Here is a 22,067-nt window from a genome sequence, read left to right on the forward strand (position 1 = left end):
AAGGGGAGCCTGAAGGTGGCTTAGAGCCAGAGTAGCATCTCTGTGCCACATCCACCTGGGCAGGTGGAATGACCAACGTTCCATGTGCTGCCAGAGCAGCCCCTGGGACAGACTTCAGGTGTGTGTCCAACCACCCTCCTGGAACTCCATCAGGAGCAAAGCATGCCCACAACCAATCTCTCCATCAGAATGTCTGTAGAGGCTCAATAAAGTTGCCCTTTAACCTTAACAGTTAGCCTATCACAGTGGGCAGAGATAAAATAAAACTAAATATTGAGTTAATTAGATTTATATTCAGGGATGCCTTTTGTAGAGTTTTTGAACAAGTCACCCCTGTCCCCTAACACTGCAGTGGAAATAATGATGGAAAATAACAGAATTTCTGCTTTCGTAGAGATGTGATGTGTTTTTTAGTTGATGCTTCAATAATTTGTATTTCTTGACTTTTAACTTAGAGAATAGTTCTGTTGTTCCATTAATAGAAGGTATCACTTTGTTCTTGTATTTCTTATCATGTTCATCTGTTTATGGCCACATAGTAAGATGTACATACAACTCATGAAGGTAAAGATTGTAATATATTGAAACAAGAAATGGTAAAGCAATTTAGAGTGCTTTTTCCAATATTTAAAAGGGGACTTGTGGAAGCCCTTTATGTATTGTCTATTCTATATATTGCATCACATATTCTGTGAGAAAGTGATTATGCTTCAGGGGATAATTGAACTACGTTCTCCCAAATAATTTAAGTCACAATTAGATCTGTGCAGCATTATGAGTTTTTAACTGTGTGTTTAATTCGAAGTATACCATGACAAAATTACTCAGCCTGTTGGGTTTTTCATTTTCCAAATAGAAAGCAAATAGTTTATCCTCATAGCTATTATTCCCTCTCACAGTGAATCATCTTTGGTAGCTGGATGGTACAATCTGGTGATACCCAGAATCTCAGAGAAATAAACCCAAGAATTTGCAAAGTGATAATGGGAGGGGAAGGGTGGTGTAGGAGAAAGAACACAGGGGTAGGGAGGGGAAACTATGGCTCTGCAGCCAGCAGCAGGAAGGGAACAAAGTATTAATGTGGTTAGAAAATCTCTTCCAGTTCTGCTGCAAGTGAGGACCCAAGTAAATCATATTTCCTGTCGAAAGCTGTACAGAGTTACTGCTGTGGAGCTGCTGCGTGGCAGCTCCTGCCCTGTGGTACTGCAAGGGTTTGTCTTTTTGGGTCTTGAACAGGACAAAATAGAAAATCTCTTTGAAGTTGTCAATTATTAAGGTATCTCAGTGATGTGGTAGAAATGGTGTTCAATTTGCAGAAGATACTCAGTGGGTTTTGCTATTGCATTTTAGCAGTTTTGTCTGTAAAATTGGAACTCTGTCATAGGTCTAACATGAATTATTTCAGCTTCACCCTGAATACTCTTAAGCAACTATTTTTCCCCATTTTCAAGTGCCTCTAACTTGGCCTCTGCCCTGTTTGCCGTTCTAGCTGTTATATTTTGAGGTAATTGCATGTTCTGTTAGAAATAACCCAGGCTGCTAAACCAAATTTATCTCTTTGTTGAATTGTGAAGTACTGCGGGATTTTTGTAATGTGGATTGGTAGCAAAACCTTAATTGAATTTCCTTGCTCGTGGTCTTGTGTCTGAAGATTTTGACTGCACAGCTCTGTTTTTCTGAGGTGGATTGGCAGGTAGTGCTGTTTGCATTTCTGTTAACTTCCATAAGGTGCAGTAAACAAATTTTAATGCAGATTTCATGGAATATTTATGAAATCCATCAGATGTTTCACTGCATCAAAGACACCGTATTTAGACGAATAGACATGTTTAAAGCTCACATGCCTGTGAAGTGCATGACTGCCTGTCAAAGAACCAAATTGTGTTTCAAAACAAAATTGATCCGTTAACTTGTCGTTGGCTTCCATGTGTAATTGTGATGGGCTTTTGAAGGTGAGCAAAAGGGGACAGCCCGTGGCTACTTCCCTGTGCGTTCCCATTTGTTGGCAATACCTGAAAACAGGGAGATGCACGTGTGTGCTGCAAGTTTTCTCCTATAAAAAGCCAGAAGCAAATGAATTATTTTGTAAGATTTTCATTCTGGCTCTGGCACTTGCGAATTGACTCACTGAACTGCTCTGCTTTGCACGGGGAAGGGAAGTTTTGCACTCCCTGGAGTTGTTGTGTCAGCAGGTTTCAGGAGCGAGGGAAGTTTGACAGTGCTTCAGGAATAAAGGTAATTTCTATGTGATGCTGATCACTGGAGGTGATGGAAGCTGGGCTGTTCACAACCTTGTAAAGAACAATGTGATTACCTCTTAATATCCCTTATTAAAATAGTCTCTGTGTACTTTCCAGAGCTACAGAACTTTCCAACAAGGCATTTGGTTTCTTAACCTGTCAGCAGTGACCAAGAAATTCAAACTTCTTGGCTTTTAGGATAATTAAGGGATTGTGGCCTGTCATGCCCCTATTTGTCCATCTGTGTCCCCTCCCCAATTCTTTAACATGTTTTGTTTTGGCCATTCATTTCAGCACCTTTTTTAAAAATTATTTTTCTACCTGTGAGATGTAGAAGGATTCAGGGTGAACTGAATCCTCATCCTCTGGAATGTTCTTTTTAAACTTTAATTTTTTTTTTTCCAATTAATGGTTATTCATATTATCTGGAAAGTAAACCAAAAATGAACATTAAAATTAAATTAGTTTGCTTTCTGATAATCTGTTTGGTAATGTGTTCTTTACATTGGATTTGATAAAGTCTGAGTAAAAATGTTGCCTTTTTAAAAGTAAAACTCAGCCACAGGTGGAGAAGTTCTTTACTAAATACTGATTAGGTTGGTTTTCAAAGAATATTTGATTTTCCTGACCTTTTATGTCATTCTAATTTAATGTTACTTGAATTAAAATGTCATCTTTTTTTTTTGTAGTACCTAAAATAGACTTTATTAGTTTTCCTGAAAGCTATGTGCAGCTTTGCTTTGGCCCATTTAAATATTGAAAACAGCAGGATTTGAGATTTTTCTTCTAATCCTCAACTAATAGAGTTTAATGCTTTGTTTGGCCTACCCTACACAGCCTAAGCAAAAGTTTTAAACAAGATTAAAAGTATGACCTTATTAACCCATGGCATCTAAAGATACAGAACAGGCCTGCAGAGACATCAGTATTTCGTTAGCCAGGGTAGCACAGTGCCATTCCTGGCCTACTCGGGATCTTCCAGAGGAAAACCTTTTGGGAGCCCAGCTTTTTTCTTTTGTAGTTTTGTGCCAGCACCTGGGAATAAGAAATTTAAAAAGCAAGAATCTGTTCCTAAGTTGAATATTGTGCCTTTTCTGGGGAAAAGAAAGTACTTTTGGAAATTTGAGGTGCAACCTGACTGGGATTTCTGAAGAAAAAACCCCAATTTTGGGAAGGCAAAGGGTCGTAGCTCTTGTGTGCTGCATCTCATCAGTCCCTGAGTAAAAGGAATGTCACTTTATTTTTATTTTTTCTTAATGAGAAGTTACAGTTGTATTTAAGCTGCTGTTGGATGGGTGATTGATGAACATGTTGAGTTCCAGAAGAATAAAGTGTCTCATTGTCATGGAAAGTTTATGCCTAGTAAACATTACAAAACACAAAACGCAGTGATACATTCACTGCTGTGTAATAAGAGTCCTTGTTTACTGGGCAGGCTATAGGGCCATGGCAACAACACCAGAAATAGGAACTCTGAGTATCCTTGTTGTAAAGATGATGATGGTTATCGAGCAGTTTGTTAATTGCTGGAGTTTAATGTTTCTCCATATTCATTATCACCTCGCAGTGCTGTTTAGTAGCATGAGGATCAGCCGAGAGGTGTAAATGTGGAAGTTTGACTGAAACCTGTGATAAAAATAATGTGGTTTGTTGTAGGGTCAGGTAAATGTGCACCTCTCTGCTTTGAGACAGTTAATCCCAAGTGTTCCAGGGGAGAGAGAATAACTGCAATTTGCTTTATAACAAAAACAACACAACTTCCTGAACTTCTGTCTTTCTGAAGATGTTCCAAACTGAAGCAAAATGACTGATAATTCTTTAAAAATACTGATATCTTGCTTGGCTTTCAGCGTATCAGTTGCCCTTTTGATCTCAACGGGTCACAGTCCAGATACATGTTCATGAAGTTGAAGATCCAGCTGAAAATCGGAGGCAAAATAAAGCCAGACAAATTGCTTGCACTCTCATTGATAAACATTTCCTGCTTTCATGCCATTATTTACATATTTTTAATTACGAAACGTGGTTTTTAAAAACAGAAAGCGGATGATGGGTTTGCAACCGTACATGTACCAACTGAAAAATACAGGATTTCTGCACCTACCCTAAGTCTTGGTTGTGGAATGGAGAGTTTCTTAAGGCCTAGAAAGCGTGGAAGATAGGGAAGAAGAGGGTGAAAAGCCCTCAGTTTTTCCTCTCTTTTCCTGTGTTATTTATTTTCCTTAATTTGGCGCTTTTGGCCTTTCTTGGGTCACTGCCTTGTTCTCATCAGTGGTGCCAAATGTGTAGAGCAAAAAACCGGTAGTCTTCAGGAATAAGGTGGTCTGTAGGTGGGTAAAAAAGTCGAGGGAAACCCAAGAATTTTCATCTGACTATTGATGATTTCTTTTTCTCGCTGCATCAAGCTCCCCTGACCTTCCTTACCCTGCCCCAAACCGTGGAGGGTCTGTGGCCAGCAGTGAGCAGCTGATGTTTGGGGATAATCCCGTTTCTGTTGGTAGAGTTCTGCTGCTGATTCAGACCCGTTCTCTCCACAGCCAAGTCATCCTGAACACGATGATTTGATGCTGCTGTTTGCTTTCCATGTGTAAGAGCAGCACTGGCATTGCAATCATTCTGTCACAACTGGGGAATGTAGAATCAGATCCTCCACGCCTGTGCCTGAAAGGCAGCGGAACGTGCGGCTGCCACGGGGGGGTTTCCTCGACCCTGTGTTCTTTTTAAAGAAGTTGCATTAATTTTTCATTTGATAACCAGAATTCCCACCACTCTTGGATGTCTGTGTCTGCCTTGTTATTTAAGCAGTACTTCTTTTTATTTTTTTTCCTGCTGTTCTTCTGCATTCCTGGTCGGTGAATGTGCTTTCAGTTTCATTTTGGTTGTTGGTTGTGAATAATTATAGGAAGGAAAAAGTGACAAAAAGCATTTGCAATGTGTTTGCTGAATTAACTCAGTAAAGTGAGGTGTGAGTTACTGCCTTTAAAAGGGTGAAAAAAGGAAATGTGCTGTTGGTAGTTCAAAGTTTCTGGGATACTGAACTGGAAAATCTTAGTTTTCAAAAGGATAAAAAAAAAATTTAAAGTTGGTATAAATATTCAGATAATCAAAGTGTTCTATAAAAACAGTTTAATGAAGATTAAAAGGTCACTGAGACAATTCAGCTGGATTATTTTAGTAATGACATGGCTAACTTTGTATACCTCAAACTAATAATTTTATGCTGTTTACAGCAAGAAATTAATAATGTAAAATTTTTGTTGTAGTGCCTTTCAATTAAGTTACAGTTTACAGATTCAATACTAGTAATGCTTTGAGGGTGCTGATTCCTGGTTATACCAAATGTTGGATCATGCATTTCACTGGACTGCACTATACAGCATTGAAAGTAACTGTTGTCAGATTTGACACTAAAGCCAATAAAAATGCAGCATAACAATGGTTTGCACTCTTGCTTCAGCCTATTAGGCTTGTTAATTTGACTGCAGTGAATCCCAAATGACAGTGCTTGTTCCAAGTGGTGTTCTAGCCTATTCCTCTCCTTGTAGTCAAGAGGTAATTGTAGATACTTGGATTAACCTTTTACTATTTATTTTATGTTTTGTATCCAAACTGTTGGTTTCAGTGTCTCTGTCAGGTTGAGCTCTCTGCTCTATCCTGTTCTGCTGTGGCATCATTTTGTGCTTTAATGCTTTAATTTTTTTGTACTTTGAAGTTCTTTGGTCTCCTTTCATTTGTTTCTAATTTTAATAACTTACCCTTTTCTTTCTTTCTGTTTGTTTCCAGTTTATACATTTCTAAAGAACTTTCATTCCTGTCTAGTGTTTCCATTCAAGTGAATCAAAATCTGTTTGATTTTGCAGAATGTCTTAGTCCCAGTCTAAGGCTGTAATAAATTTTTATTTAAGCATAATTAGATGCTGATTTTTGGATGGAAATAAACGTTACTGTTTCAGTAGAGAAGTTTTGAGATATTTAATCAAGTCTCTATAAAAGTCTTCAGTGACTGAAAGCACTTCAGTCAATAGGGACAATAAAGTTTTGATGAAGTATTTTTCAAGCTCATGTTCGGTTTTAAAAATATATTCTGCTTTTGTGGCTTCTGAATTTAATAATGTATCTTTTTATTACAGGGAGAAGAAAATGAAAATCCAGGATATTAAAAACAATATTAAAGAAGCTATAGAGGTAAGCTTAGGAGCCATTGTTTTTACTTATTCAAAATGGCTGTTTAGACACTCTCTGCAGTATTTTACTTTTTTGTCTTTGCAGACAATAGTGACAGCAATGGGCAATCTGGCCCCTCCAGTGGAACTAGCCAACCCAGAGAACCAGTTTCGAATCGACTACATCTTAAATTTAGCCAACCAGATAGACTTCGATTTCCCTCCGGTGAGTAACCCCTGGCTGCAGCCAGGCCTTTCTGCACAGGATTGTATTTCACTGCACTGGAGTAAATATTTCCCCAAAACAGTGGGCTGCTCTTTGGGAATTACTGAAGGACGTGCCTTTGGTCAGTACTAATCAAGTAAGTGTCTGACAACACGGCCAGAATGTTCAACTGATCCTTCAGGAATGCAGAAACCCTTGTCTGCTTTTCTGCTTTTTGTGCTCTGTGAAATTATCGGCTACAGGTGGACACGGATGGACAGTGCTGTGTGTAGAGTTTGGGTATTGTCGGGAATTGCCCTGCCCAGAAGGAGTGAAGATACACTCAGCACTCTGTTGATGATTAGCTGGTGTTCAGTGATACTGAATCTCTCCCTTTTGGAAGAACAGTGGAGTTTTCTTGCTGATTCAGACTCTGTGTCAGCCAGACTTTCTGCAGAGGCTCCACGCACACGTCCTTGCCTCAGCCCTCCCAGTCCTAGTTAATCATTCAAGGTGCCAGCAGACCCAGAGTAAATGCACAAAGGATAATTATTTGGTTGATGATATAACTTTGTGCCCACTCACTGTGATTAATTTCTCCTGTATCTCAAGCAGGCTAAGTAGCAGAAGCCCATGAAAATACAGTTTGCAAATACTGAACTCTTCAACACCAAGAAGATATTTTTATTAATTACCATGAAGTACCTTATACTTGCAGCAGTACAGCAGTGTTTCAAAGTTGGTATTTCTCTCTCTGTGCAGTGTTCCAGGGGGCTGAAGGGAGGATTTATGGTGATGTATCAAAATCATGATTCATTTACACCACAATTTTTTGTCCATCTAGGACTGACCAGATGCTTGAAATGAAAGTACAAGTGCAAATAGCAGTAAGATGTGGGATAGTTTGCACCACAGCAAGGTTTTGTAACTCTTGATTTGTAAACATTATTGAACAAACTACTCTGTCAAACCAGTGACAGTTACCTTTTCCACCTGTTGCCGCTTCTAGGGGTTTCTCTGCTTTGGTCAGCTTTTATTAAAAGGAAAAAGCCAAACAACCAGAAACATACTTTGTATACAAGGCAGAAGTCGTGTGGTATTAGCAACTAATTGGAAATACTGTAATCTTCAAATGCAGTCATTTTCAAAGTTCAACAAGTACAGACAGGTTGATGGAGGGAGGGGTGTATAATTCTTCTCTAGCACATAAAATGTAGTAATTGTCATTTTGTCTTAAAGCATCTTAGATAAATTGGATATTTTGAGATTTTTAGTGTGACACCTCTGATTTACACATTTGTCAGTGTTATCCATGGGAATACTCGGTCCCTTCATGGATGATTTCCACTACTAGGGTCACCAAAAACCCTCATGCTTTGAATATAGTTTTAGGAGAATACTGGAGAGAGAAGACAGTGATTCCTTACTCCACCCCATGTGCTCCTGAACTGGCTGGGTGCCCACAGCTCTCCTACTGCCATTGTTTGTGATAGTTCAGGTTGTGAGCTGTAACAATGCTATAACAAGTTCCCGTGACCTACCTTGTACTGAAATACTTGGTTTTCCTTGTCTCTTCTGTCTTGGGGGGGTTTCTTCTTCTATTCAGTTGGAGTGCAGTGGGGTTTTTTAAATTTTTCTTTTCTCCGAAAGCAAGGGATAACTGTGTAGTGGTAAGTGAACAAGCCAAATATATATGTGTTACATGTACTGGTTTTTATATAAAAATAAATGTTCACTATGTATTACATCTGGTAGGATACATGACAGGAAACCCTTGATGTCTAAAGCAATAGAAACATACTTAAAAGGTGCATAAGTAATTTCAAGTTCAATGAAGAGTCTTTGTGTTGAATGACACACAACTTCAGGAATAACAGTGCTCCCATAAAACTAGTTTTTCTTCTCTGAGCAAAGGTATTGTCTTAAATTTTTAAGCCCTGAGTCTACAGAGCTTTAGGCGTGTGCATAACTTTGACTAGTGGCTTCCTTCTTTGGCATGATTAACTATTTCATATGTAAATGTTTGTAGGGTTGAGGTTTTAAACTGGATGTGCATTAGCCACAAATGTTGAAGGACTACTGTTGGCTCTCTCTGCCCTGGGTGATTACATGAGTGAATATGTCTCTGATTTCTGAGCTTGAATGTAGGTTATAGTCCTTTGGTACATGAAAAAACTGAACCTGCATTTTAATTGCATGATTTAAATCAAGTTAAGGTCTGGAGTGTCCCTAGATGCCAGCTCTCAGTGCATAGTGTCAGAAACCACAGTCCTTGGGTACCTCTATAGAAATAATTTTGACTTTGTTACAGATTAATTAAAAGTATTTTGAAGAAAAATAAGTTTGTGTCAGTGGAAAGAATAGCCTTGTGGGTAGTTATGCTTCATGTCTAAGGAAATGTTGATTATCTACTTCCTCCTCGAGTACAGCAGGAGAAGAATTTCATAAAGTGGCAGGTGAACTTTTCCTGTCTAGAGTATGGATGTAGGAGGAGGGAGGGCAGTTTTTAGCAATGTTAGTCCTGTGTGATGCTGACTATTTTGAGTTGTAGAACTTGCTTTCTGCCTCCTCCATTTTCTTCATGGGGAATCCTATTTCAGCTGTTTTGAGGACATACTTTCCTCAGTATCGTGTTCGATGCTGCTCCTCTCTGCTGTGGGAAGAACAGGAAGGTAGGGAGAAAGAACATTTATTACCAAGGGGGTATTCTTTGGGGACTGCAAGTACTTAGCACCGTACTCTTCTAAATACAAGGCTGCTTTGCTTCCCTTTAAATACCCCTTTCCTAAACATGAATTTGCCAAGCTCTCCAGAAGGCAGCGCACAGACGTACAGGGATCAGCACTAGGATCGTGGAGTTTCTTCTCCAGCTCCAGGAGATCTTCTTTAGAACATGAGGCCTCCTTCTGTACATGTAGAAGTAGTTTAAATGAAGTTTAGAATACACCCCAGAGTCTGTGTTTATAATTCCCTGGTGCACAGGTGGAGGTAGAATTCAAATATCCAATCAAGGGTCAGTGTGGTGTGAAAGGCAGCAGAAAGTAAAGAAAAATGTGAGAGCTTTACAGTGAGATGCCAATACAGGGGTCTGCCTCCACGTGTAATCTAGGATTCAAAGAGCAACTTTTGTATTCTGATATTCTAATTCTTTTCTTAGTTTGTGTCTCCATCTGTTTGCTTTTGCAGTTTTTGACTTACAGGAAATGTGTGTCGTTTGTGTAGACCATATTGTTCTGAATGAAAAAAAACCTAAAAAACAACAGCTTGAGTTAAAAATAATGGTACAGTGCAATGCTAGGTTAAACATTCCCTTCAAAGCTGGAAATTGAGTATGTTGGAGGTCTATTAATTCAGCACACTTGGTATTAAGAAGTTAGATTTCTTGAATACAAGTAGTAGCATATGGGGAAAGGAAAAGGGTAGTACTGACTGAAAAGAATTCTGTCCACATAATCCTGGCGGTGTTTTAAAATATTGCAATATTTAGTAGGTAAATGTGTAGTTGAAGCTTCCAAATAGCATTTCCATCACTACTGTCCTTTGATGAATTTAGCTCTACACAATTTTCATGTGCATGTTTTCAGTGTCAAAAATCAACCTCAGAAGTAGTTTCAGTAATTAAGGCTAGCTGTATATCTGTCTCAAATGTCAGGTGATGTTGGGTTAGCTGGGTAATAAAGGTGATATTTTTATTCCTCTTCTGCATACCAGACAGTGGTTAGGATATTTTCTTCATCCCCAGTACCAACTAAAATAGTGGCCTTTTTCTCATCACTTTCTTTTGCTCTCACTTTTGGAAGAGGGAGGGAAATTTCTTTTAGAAGAGGGAGGGAAATGTTATCATTATGTCAACATTTCACACTCTGTGATCAACCAAATTGAACCAAGCTACAAAATAAAACCTCTTTATTTTGGTTCATAGTCCCTTTATAATTCTCAGGTTTTAATGAAGTATTAAAAATAGCAGGGCAGGATTTACGACTGCCTATTTTTAATTGGTCTGGACTCAGCCGAGGAAGATGTCTCTTGAAAATACCATTATAAATTCAGCAAGATGGTATTCAGAATATTAGCTATTGAAAGGCAGAATAACAGGGCAATGACTCCAGCCTATATCAAGGCTGTTTAGAAGAGATGTGATCATTTTTAGGGTGTTGATGAAATTGTCTGCAGGTCTCTTGGTCCCCATCTATTTTTTACTACACTGCTCCATTGTAGTTATTTTGAATCTCCCACTACCACTGCTGCTGAATAGTTTTATTCTGGTTTCTGAGTGGTGTCCTTGAGGCCAGGCTTTACCACATGCTGGCTTCAGCCTCAAAGCCCAGCTTAGCATCCCGTGTGCCCACAGCCATCCCTTCCCTCTCCTCCACACCATGATGTGCCACCCGCGCTTGGCCAGAAAAACCTCCGGTGGGTCGCCGGTGTAAATCAGACCATTGAACCAGTGCGGGTTAAAAATAACCCTGGTAACCCTTACTCCTTCACTCTTCTATTTTGGGGAGATTATTTTTAACAGGGATCAGTTTTGAGGGCAGATTTACAACCTGGCCCGTGGGCAGTGTGGTACAAAGGGGGCGGTGCACGGGGTGTGATGCATGAACGTGCAGCGGGGTCAGAGGGTGGGGTTGGAGCCCATAAAATGATTTTGGCACCAAAATCTTCAAGAAGGTAACAAGATAATACAGTCTCAGTAAGAAAAGATGTGAACCTGGATCTCTTTGCTGCCAAAGAGATGTTAATGTTCCTTAATCATGTGGGCAACAGAACAAAATTATCTGTCCCTACAGATAATCACCCTGATGTTGTATAATGATAGATATATTATTATTCCTCTCTAAATACATCATGGAAGAAGAAGAGAGCTGTTCTGGTTTGACAGCATCACTGGCTTTATAATGTAATGACAAACATACTGCAGTGAAGGACATTTCCCATGGGGATATCTCAAATGTCACAGATTTTAGGGTGTGGAAGTAGGCAAAATATTTTCTTCAGTGAATACACTCATGGGAAGCTGGGAAAAATGGGAGACAGAGCTTGGTTTCTTGGGTGTCTAGTTAATATTGTATGCAATTTGGATAGTTACCACAGAGAGAAAACACTGGGGCTCCAGCATTTTCTTGTCCAGATTCTCTTTATGATTTTGAGCAAGGCACCTCAATATCCTTTATATTTATTTTTTTTTTAGTACCTTCTGTATCTTGTTACCTGTAAAAGAGTGATAAGTATGTATCTTCAAGTTGCATCTTGAGGTGCAAAACTGGTACAAAATACAGATACATAAAGTATTTTTACCTTGAGGATGTTAATGGTGTTAACAGAAAGGAATGGGAAGTCTTACAGACAGTATCAGTGATGTGGTGATGTGGTGCTACATCCTCTGAAATAATCCTTGCTTACTCTTTTTTAAATCTCTATTATCTTATCTACAGAGCATCTCCTCCTTAATGGGCTTCCAGATAATCCAATTGAGTTTACCTGGTCAGAGTTTAACAGGACTTATGTAAAGCTGGTTCTCCCGTGCTTTAATAGCAGAAATAAATTCTTGAATACAGTTTAATTAAAGAGTTCCTTTGAAGCCTTCTTTTAGTATAGGGTCTGTGAGGCAGCCACTTGGTTTCATTTCTGTTTCTCATAATTAAAACATGTATAACTACTAATGATTTGCAAATGAATCTCCTGAAATCTCTGATTTTTGTCCACATGGATAGATGCCTGATATGACTGTTTTATTCTTGATGTATGACTATCAATATCTAGCAAATGTTCACATTGCTAAGCTATTTATTGGCAGTGATTTTTTTGTTGTTTTTTTATTATTTCTGCCCTTTGAATTCTGCAGTGCTTTCACTGAGGTGTTCACATAGTTCTGTTGAAATTCCACAAAGAATTTCCTTAAATTGGAGAATGTGCAGTTAGACAATGTGCATTATCTGCATATCTTTTCTGTAGTGCAGCTGCCTTTATAGTACTGAAACCCCACCCTATATTTTGCTTTATTAATAATTTATTTGATTAGCATTTGAAGTAGATGCTAATGCTTTATTCTGCACTTGTACTTTTATCCAGTAAAGTCCCACCATACCATACCATATTTATAGGTTCAGAAGTTTGTGCTTAAAAATTCGTTTGAAGAAATTGTGACTTGATTTCTCTTGATGCATCTTCTTTGTTTTCCTCAGAGCAGTCTTAAAGAACAAGAACAGATTAATTCAATTTATGTTGAAATAGAAGAGCTGTCAGCTGAATTAAACAGGAAATAGGCCTAATTTAATATAGAAATTCTTAAGCATTTTCTGGTTTTAATCACAGTAAGAGACTATCACAAAATATTGGTGTATGCATAGATGAAATAAAATTATACCTGTGAGCCTCCCTGGTACTGCAATGGCTTGAGAAGAGTTTCTGTAGGGGCTTTATGAAAACTGAGCAACATGTAAATGTGCTAATTGCCTTGTAAACATGGGTTTGGGGCACACAACAAAAATTGCCCTTGGTCTTTTTGTACAAAGAGTTGGAAATGTGATGGTAAACCTGCTTCTAAAAGAGTAATGACTTTGGCTTTTTAATTTAATTTATGTCATGTTAAATGGCTAAAGGTTGAACTTGGATGAGCATGGAAGTAGCTAAAAAGAAAAAAGTGAAAATTATCGTGATCTGGTTTACATTTTGATTCTGTGGAGTAGTCTTTGCTCTTTTTACATGTGCTAAATGTAAAGTTGTTTTTTCAGTTTTCCAGTACCAAATACAATCTGTTATAGTGTGGCTGTGTTGTGCAAAGTTACCTTTTCCCATGCAGCCATCTGTGACTTCCCAACAGGGAGACTTTTACATGGAACAGTGCAACAGGGAATGTGCCTCCTCCTTAGTTTATGAAGTTATGACAGAATTTAAAGGACATATCAGGTCCCAAATCCTGAGGGAAATCCACGAGCACAGGCTTTTCCCTTCCAGACTGGGAGGGAAGCTGGTGAGAGCTTGTGTGGGATTGAAGGTGTGTGGATGGGCAGGTCTTTGCTTCTGTATTTGCTGTGTGTGTGACTCCAAGGTCTGATCCTGCCACAGCCCTGCTGGGCCTGTAGCTGACCCTGGTCAGGGGTTTCAGCTTGTCTTTGGAGAATACATGACATTTCTTCAGCGTTCCAGTAAAATTTAAGCCTTTTTTTTTAAGCTCCCAGGAAACTGGGAGGCTGTTTACTCTTTAAAAAAACCCCAACAAATAAACAGAACTTTCAGTTAATCTCTGAAGTATATGTGAGTTTGATCTTATTTTTTTGTGTAGACTGTATTATAAGTCTATGAATACTTTTACGAACACAGAGTCTTCTTCAGAAAGGTTGTAAGATGGTTAGTGAGCTGTCCTTAGGATTTGTCTGAATTGAAAATGAGGAGAAGTATTTTATCTTACACCTTGTTCTGCTGATGGAAGTTTCTGGCAAAACCAGGCTTTTTGTTTCCAACTTGAAAGGAGGCAGCAAAATTGCAGTGTGGTCCCAGGTGTTTGTTCTTAGCACCTTGTAAGGTAATCAGGTCATCTGATTTGACTGTTCAAGTTTACTATATATTCATTGAACAAAAAGCAATTAAATGATGTGGTACGAAAGATATTTTCCAAACCCTAATTTAAGGCTTGAAGGAAATTTCTCAGAGTTTTATTAAACTTTCCTTCTTAGCCAGAGGTCTACAAAAATAGCTGGTGGATGAACTGCCTCTGTTACCGCTCTCTGCTGCCCCGGGAGAGTGATGGAATGGGGGAGAAAACTTCTTTGTGAGCCTTTTGTGCTACCAGTAAGTTTGATCCATTAATGAATTGCCGTCTTTCCATATATTCCACTCTGAAGAAGCAGAGGAACACTGACCGTTCAGTTTAAAATTGCAGAGGAATCTTGATGGAATGGGGAGCAGGGAGCACATATCTGCCAGCTCCCACCTTGATGCTCTCACCAGAAGTGAGTTCTTCCTCCCTAAATTGCATGAGGAGCTGTGTGAAGGGATTCCATCCAAGCTGTGTTCTAGTACCAGCAGATTGAGCTTCTGTGCAATGAAAGTAGAAATAAAAGAGAAATAGTGTAATATTATGTTCCCGAGGACTTTTAACCAAAGGCACTTTGTAGATTGTGGGTAAGGATTTGTGTGTTGGCACATTTCTCAAATGCTGTGGTGTTTTGAAACTCTTAACAAAGGGGAATAATGTAAGCTCAAACTTGACAGAAGTTTCTTAAATAAAAATTTGCTTCCCACTGGCCATTCCTTGCAGCAACATCCAGTTTAATTTGTGCTGGTAGAAATGTGAGGTTACTATAAGCAGCAACCCAAAATATTTCAGCATCATTCTTCTTTTCTAAGCGTGAAAAACTGTTGATAATGAGACTGAATCCTTGCTGAAAATATTTCTGACTCAGTTATGGGAAGTGCTGAGTACTCTGGCCTCTCCCAAAGAGTTTTGTATTCAGCTCTGGACACATGCCAGTAAGTGGAGAATATCTTCAACTATTCATAGGTATGTGTTTCCTTTGTGATATCATCAGCATATTTTCCCTAAAATAGCAAGCAATAATTAACACTTGTTCACACCATTAGGAATGCAGATGTTTCCCTATTCAAGTAAGTGGCTTATTAAACTGTCTGATTTGACAAATTTAACACATTCTGGTATCCCTGCACAAACAGAGTGGGAATGAAAAGATGCCATGAGTTTCCTTCTCCCAGTGGCCTTACAGTCAGTAATAGTCTCTTGATTTCAGATATGAGCAGTGAAAAATAAATCAATTTGTTGTCTATTTATCTCTCCTGGAAGGAGAAAATCAGCTTGTGCAGTTTGTCTTGGAATGCAGAGAGCTGCCCTGCCATCCTGTGACCTTGCCCTGTTCCAGTGTGGTCGGTCAGTGGAATGCAGCAGAACTGCCTGGCTGTCAGGAAAGGAAAGTTCCTGTGCCCCCACCTTGCAGAGTAGGTCTGTAAAGGGGTTTGAAACCAGTGGTCAGTGTTATTTTTAAAAGCTGAACACACTGGGAAGCAAATGTCCTCTGAGATACAATTTTACAGTTAGAAGCTGGCTTGGTTTGACCTTTAATCATTAGGTTTGTAAGTCAGTGACCTATTTAAAACTCTTATTATGAAATGTGTAACTCCATGGGACAGTGAACTTTGCCCAGGAATTGAATCCCAGTTTTAACCACAGCATTGTGTAATGGTTGTACACACCTTTTAGTAGGTAAGGCTTTTTTTCTATGGCATTGACTTTTGCTGGAATTAGTAAATAAACTGTTCTAATGGAGGATCCACCCTATATTATATTCTACAAAGAAAAGGTAATGTTGCATGTCCATGCTAAGTTTCCTGTGACTTTGGTGTCACAGTGGCAAGAACTCTGCCAGTGTTTTTCCCTGCCAACATCCTAATGCCTATAAAACATTGCTTCATAAACATTTTTTTCAAAGTCTCTTGAGTATTTATATATCTGGAGGGAACAAAACCTTGTAGACAGTATGTCCAGTTATTCTTTCATTTTTTTGCTAATATTTTATGCTTTTAGAATGCCTCTCCAAAGCAGACCTTGGCTCCTTTATTATTTCCCAGGCCTGGAGTTTGTCTCTTGAGGATTATTTTTTTTTAATAACCAAAACGCTCAACCTCCAAGTTCTTTAACACTCGCTCTGGTTTGACTTTTATCAGACCCCCTGTTTACCTGCTGCCATTTATTAAACTTGCTGAAATTTTCCAATACAAGTAAGCTTTAAACTTGATTAGGCTCTGCAATGCCCCTTTTCTAATCCAGAATTGTGCCAGCAAGATCTTTCTGGAACAAAGTACTCTTTTCCAAGCATCCCTTTCACATGATGATTTCCACTGAGGGGTTTTTTTCTCTGGAGATCTGCAGAGATTCCTGTAAGTGAATACAAGTGATTTACAAATGTTGCCTATTGACTCATTGGATTGGGAAGCTTTCAGCAGGTGGAGAAAGCTTCACCTAATAAATAAAACATTATATAATGAAATACATCTCACATAAGTATGACTTTCTAAGTATTGTGATGATATGGTATGATGAGAGATGAGGCTTCCTCATCATCAGCATGATCCTTGATCCTTCAGTTGTCTCAGACCAGAGAAGTTTTACCTGTACAGAGGATTTTCTCAGAGTTTTTTAATGTTTCTGTGACCTGTTTGTTCAGGATTGTGCCCAGAAATCAAACTATGCCCAACCCAACCTGAGCAGATTCAAAGTCAGGCCCTGTTTGTTCTGTTCAGATTTCTGTTACATTGGCATTCTTCTCCCTACTCAAGGATTTCTCCCTCTTTAGGGTTATGTTGGTGCTTCGAAAAGTGTAAAGTCTGTTCTGGTGGTGGATAAATGCTCCAATCCTGACACAGTGCTTAGGAAGAACTTGCTTCTCACCTTCCTTGGTGGTGCCATCCTGTCACCACTTCTGTTGACTCTTGTTGCTTTACACAGCTTCAGCTGTAGTTTAAACAGGATCTTGGGTGTGTGTTGTGGAACTGCAGCATTTTTTATTTTTTTTAATGGAAAATGACATAATTTGAATTTTCTTTTTTTCAGTTTTAAGTATGCATAGGGCAAGAATGGATAGGATGAGCATATACTGCAAATGCTATGGAGCATTTGGAACCTAACATTTAGATCCTGTTTGTTGTGGAATGGCATCTCAAACCAAATTGTTATTTAGTATTATTTGTTTATTTTAGCTGTTTTGTGAAGAGTTCCATTTTATAGGGCAAGGAAAACCTGTGTTGATGCTGCTGTAGAGTCTGTTATATTAGAATGTGCCAGCAAATGAATCAGTGTTGTGGAAACAAGAACCAGACATGTAAGGACTAGTTTTCTGGATATTTCTTTTCAGGAAATTTTCCTGCTACTTTTGGTTAATTTGTTTCCTAACACATTATTTTTAGAGCTGTCATACAAATTAGACCTATTTAACTCAAAACAAACCCTGTTGCTAACTTGATTTTTCTAGTGGCCTCTGAAGCCCCTGTTTTACCTAAATACCTCACAAATCCTGTGGTTTTACTTGCCTTCCCTGTGAGTAGCTCCAGGCTACGTTCCATGATTCAGATGGGATGCTGAGGATTTCTTGTGTTATTCTTTCTCTTAAATATTATTTCAGAACTGTGGTTAGTGTAGGTGTATTGGGGAGGAGGGAGAATTTTTTTTTTTTTTTGCAGCCAGTTACTATGTCTTAATTCCAGAATCAGTCACTACTGTAAGGAGGCTCCTAATAAAGCAAGAGGGGAACTCTGCAAACCTGGTTCTGCCTTTGCTTTGGTGAACACCTTCCTAGTTTACAGTTGTGTAACCTGGGTCAGCATTAGCCCCAACATGTGTGAAGATGTATTTGATGTGGCCTAAAGACAAAAAAGTGGTTTGTTAATAAGAGGCCTTCATATTTGATTATTACAAGTCATGTAGTTCAGTTTTTAAAACAAAATTAATACAAACAAATGACAAAAAAGACCAAAAGAAACATCAAAAAGCCACCCCCAAAAACCCCCACTGTGTCCTAGTATAATAATCTATTACTCATTACTTGCTGTAGATCCTGATTTTGAAATGCCAATAAAAAGTTCAAAGAATGTGGACTTAAATTCTTTTTCCATCCCACATGGACAGTTAATAACCATACTGAGGAGATTGCCTAAGCATTGCTGGTTATAGTTCAGATTAGCAGGACAGGCATAAAGGCAGTCTTAAATATTTTATTGCTAATTTGGCCTAACAAGGCACAAACATTGATCTTTATCCCATTCTTGTAACTCACATATTTTCTTAGAAATTAAAACTGCCTTTAAAACACAGGGAGGACTCTTCTAAACAGTATGTAACTGCTCTGGTAAACTAAATCCTGGGCTTTTGATTATCAATGTGTTTATGCTAAGGCCAGGAACTGGGTTTGTTTTTCATCTCATTTAAAGAGTCTGGTTGTGGAAACTACTCCAACTGTTTCTCCACAAGGTATGATGGAGTTTGGAAGTTCTTTGAAATAATTGGTTTGTGTCAGCTCTCTGCCAGAGTGTCATAGTTACAGTGAGAAGCAGTAATGAGGCAGAGTTTTACTATGCTGTGACTTCTTTTATTAAGGCACTGCCTGTTTTTCACTTTATATCTACATTTGATGATGAAAATGTTTTACTGTGCTCTCTGTAAACTAACCTTTGCCTAGTATTTGTTTACTTGCTATAAAGCAGGATGAAGTGAGTATTTGGGGGCATATTTGGATATAATTGGTTTGGCAGATGCTGACCCCAGTTTGAAGCAGATGTCTGTTTTAGAAGTATATTTCTGCCAAATAGTTAATTAACCATCTGAAGTCTGGTGTAAGTTATCTTGATGAGAATTTTAAGTGGTGTCTGTCCATTTGAATCAGCTGCTGTTTCAGCAAACAAAAATCTTGTACAATTGCTGATTCAATTTTTCAATTTCCCAGCTTTGTAGTAATAAGTTGAGTGAGTCATATGATGTTCTGTATTGTGCTACTGTTACTTTTGAAAATAAGTATAGAAACCTACCCCAAAATGGGCTTGGTACAAATACAGTGAGATTGCAGATAATTCCCCTTCTCCCCTTTCCTTTCTCTTCCCTCTCCTTTTTGCTTTGGAAAGATATTTTCCTCACTGTGCTGTGACAGAGTTGTAGATTGAAGGGAGTTAACAGTCTCCCAGCTGCCAAGAAATTGGAAATCTTCAAAATTGAAGTATCCAACAAACATAATTCCAGCAGTGGGAGACAGAAAACTGGACTGGAATTAAGATTTTGATTAATCTCTTATGTCCTTTAATAGCAAAAACAAATGGTTGTACAGTCTGCAAATACTAAAAATCAAATAAAATTTTCTTACCTACTTATGCAATAAATTTAACTGGTCTTTTTGTTCATGAACAGTTCCTAAAAGCATGGAACAAAATGAAAAGATGCATCTCATACTGTATATAAACAAAATCTATGTATTAAAAGAAACCAGGACAAAACGTAGAAGTGTATGTTGCATTTACTATGGCTGATGTGTATGTGCAGCTAGTGAGTATTTAATAGCAATAAAAGCAAGATCAAATTTACATCTGATAGGCTGTTTCCATCATTGGTATTCACAGTTGTAAGATCACGCAGTCACATATGATCTTATACAAGAAGAGGATGCTTTGAAAATTGGTGTCACTAAATTTCCTTTAAGGTGCCATTATGCATCTTTAAGATGCAATTTAAAGGATCTACTGTGCAGTTCAGGTGTTAGTTAACATTCTGATAGGAGAGGGAATTTTTTTAAAGATATTTTCAAGTGAAACCTTTGAAGTCATATTTGGATGTGCCCATTCTTTCTTTATACTACGCTGATAGTAAAAGAATGTGAGAGACTGATATCCCAAGAGATGGAGGAACCTTGAAGCAGTAAAATGACTATTCAAGACATGTTCTTTTTCTTTAAAATAATTCTACTGTTAAGAAAAGGCTGGAGGAGGAAAAATAGAACATAAACAGCAACTATTTTAAAGGTCTTATGCTGTTCTGGATTAAAAAAAAATTATTTGGAATAAGCTACCTGAGCCACTTAGAATAAAAGTATTTAGTCCAAAGCACTTTAAAGCCCTGAGAGAGAGCCAAGAAAAGCCCATGGTCGTTGATAAAAGGAATGCCCACAGTGGTGTGTGTGTATTTAAGTCATCAGGCTGCTGCTGTTCTTTCTAAGTATTCAGAGTTCTTAGTGATAGCCAGAAATACAATTACATGTTGCACACGCCTTGTTGGAGCCAAAGTGAATCTTTTATATATATAAAAGAAAGGGCTTCTGGTTGTGTTTTATACTTGTGTTCAAGTTCAGCAAAGCTGAAGCATTGCATTTTTGGCTGTCTGCTTTCGTATCTTGGCTTATAATTTTTAAGGTTGAGACAAAACAAGATCTGGCCTTGTGTGATTGTATTTCTTCCATAGTTCAATGTCTTTTTACACTGTAAAAGAACAAATTTTGCAGATACTCTGACTTAAGTGATACAGACTTAACTAAGGTACAGATGTCTACATAGTCCCTGAAGGTACTCACTAACTTGCAGAGTCATGTAAAACCTAATCATCATTTGCTACCTCTATGTAAGAATTACTGAGAAGTGTTTCACTGAAGAAAAAAAAATTGTGTCAGCCACATAAATGTAACATACAGTGGAATTGTGAGTTAGAGAACAAATGTGCCAATGAGCACTGATTGTTAAAAACAGAGTTGTCATTTATGAGAATTTAACTCTTCTTATATTTGGATTCAGTCAGAGTGGTGGAGAAGCAATTCTTTAAGTGTTGCAGAATATTAAACTAAGAAAGCCAACTGAACTTGTAGTCAGGTTCTAACCACTGTTTAAAGGTTTGTGTTAAATATGCTGCTGTTTCCTGTTCATTGCATCATTTAATGATATGTTACCATTTGCTGATGCTCCTCATCTGTAATCCATTTTGCTAATAGTGTTTTCCTCTTTCAGGAGTTTTATGAACACACAAAAACACTTTGGCAAGACGAAGGTGTGAAAGCCTGTTATGAGAGATCTAACGAATATCAGCTGATTGATTGTGCACAGTAGTAAGTATTGCTTCCAGTGGGCTGGAGATGGTTTTGTTACTGACTGGTAATGACTGTGATTTGCATGTCCTGATGATTATTTTTCCATACCTTGGAAAAGGAATGTCTGCTACAGAGAGAATTCTTGGTAATCAACTGTTCAGAGGGGTGGTTCAGTTAGACAGTGTCTACATTGAGAACCTTGCAGATGCTTTCAAATGGTCTTAATACAGGCTGACCCCTTAAGGAAGGGACAGTTATATTGTCTCAAAGGCTGAATTTCCTGCCTCTCCCACCTCAGGTGCTGCAGCAGGTTTCAGAAGTTCCAAAGTACGTTGGTATGAAATAAGCCCATGTTTGTCACTTTAGTTTCTAGTCCATTTTATTTATCCAAAACCAAAGAGATGGCAGCTGCAATCACGGGAGGCAGCCTGTGATCAGTCACCAAGACTTCTGCTTATGTGCCTTCCTGCACATATCTGAGAGATTCATTCTCTTCTGGTATTTACACCACTGTGATAATTAGTATTGTCTTGAGACACTGCTGCACGTTTGCAGTTACTTATCACATACAGCAGCATACTGTGGCTCAGAATTTGGTGGCAAAGTGCTCCTGATAACTGTGACCATTCCTGGTATTTTTGTTGTGTTATGCTCAAGAATTGCAGGACTTAGATTTGGAATATTAATAGTTAAAAATATTATTTCTTAGTTTATACTCTCTACTTCTTTTGGAGAAGCTGAAGTAAGGTTTAATGGTCTCACAGGCATGCAGGTTTCTCCTCTCACATGGTGATGGGCAACTGCAGTTTGTCTCGTGTTGCATCTCTGAAAGAGCACTTGATGAAATAAAATCTATATGGTTCTTTTTTTGTTTGCTTGTTTAGGTAGACTGAAA

General features: G+C 38.3%; 1 protein-coding gene across 1 annotated transcript in view; it reads left to right on the plus strand.

Annotated features, from left to right (window-relative positions):
* Positions 1 to 6,376: 6,376 nt before the first annotated feature.
* LOC108497553 (guanine nucleotide-binding protein G(s) subunit alpha) overlaps positions 6,377 to 22,067 on the plus strand; it is a 52,612-nt gene continuing 36,921 nt past the window's right edge. The window contains exons 1-3 of the mRNA XM_017815253.1: positions 6,377 to 6,425; positions 6,510 to 6,629; positions 21,093 to 21,190. Coding sequence (XP_017670742.1) covers positions 6,381 to 6,425; positions 6,510 to 6,629; positions 21,093 to 21,190 — 263 coding nt within the window. The 5' untranslated portion in view covers positions 6,377 to 6,380. The remainder of the gene's footprint in view (positions 6,426 to 6,509; positions 6,630 to 21,092; positions 21,191 to 22,067) is intronic.

The sequence above is a fragment of the Lepidothrix coronata genome, unplaced genomic scaffold (assembly GCF_001604755.1).
Source record: "Lepidothrix coronata isolate B3197 unplaced genomic scaffold, Lepidothrix_coronata-1.0 Scaffold49, whole genome shotgun sequence".
Taxonomy (NCBI): domain Eukaryota; kingdom Metazoa; phylum Chordata; class Aves; order Passeriformes; family Pipridae; genus Lepidothrix; species Lepidothrix coronata.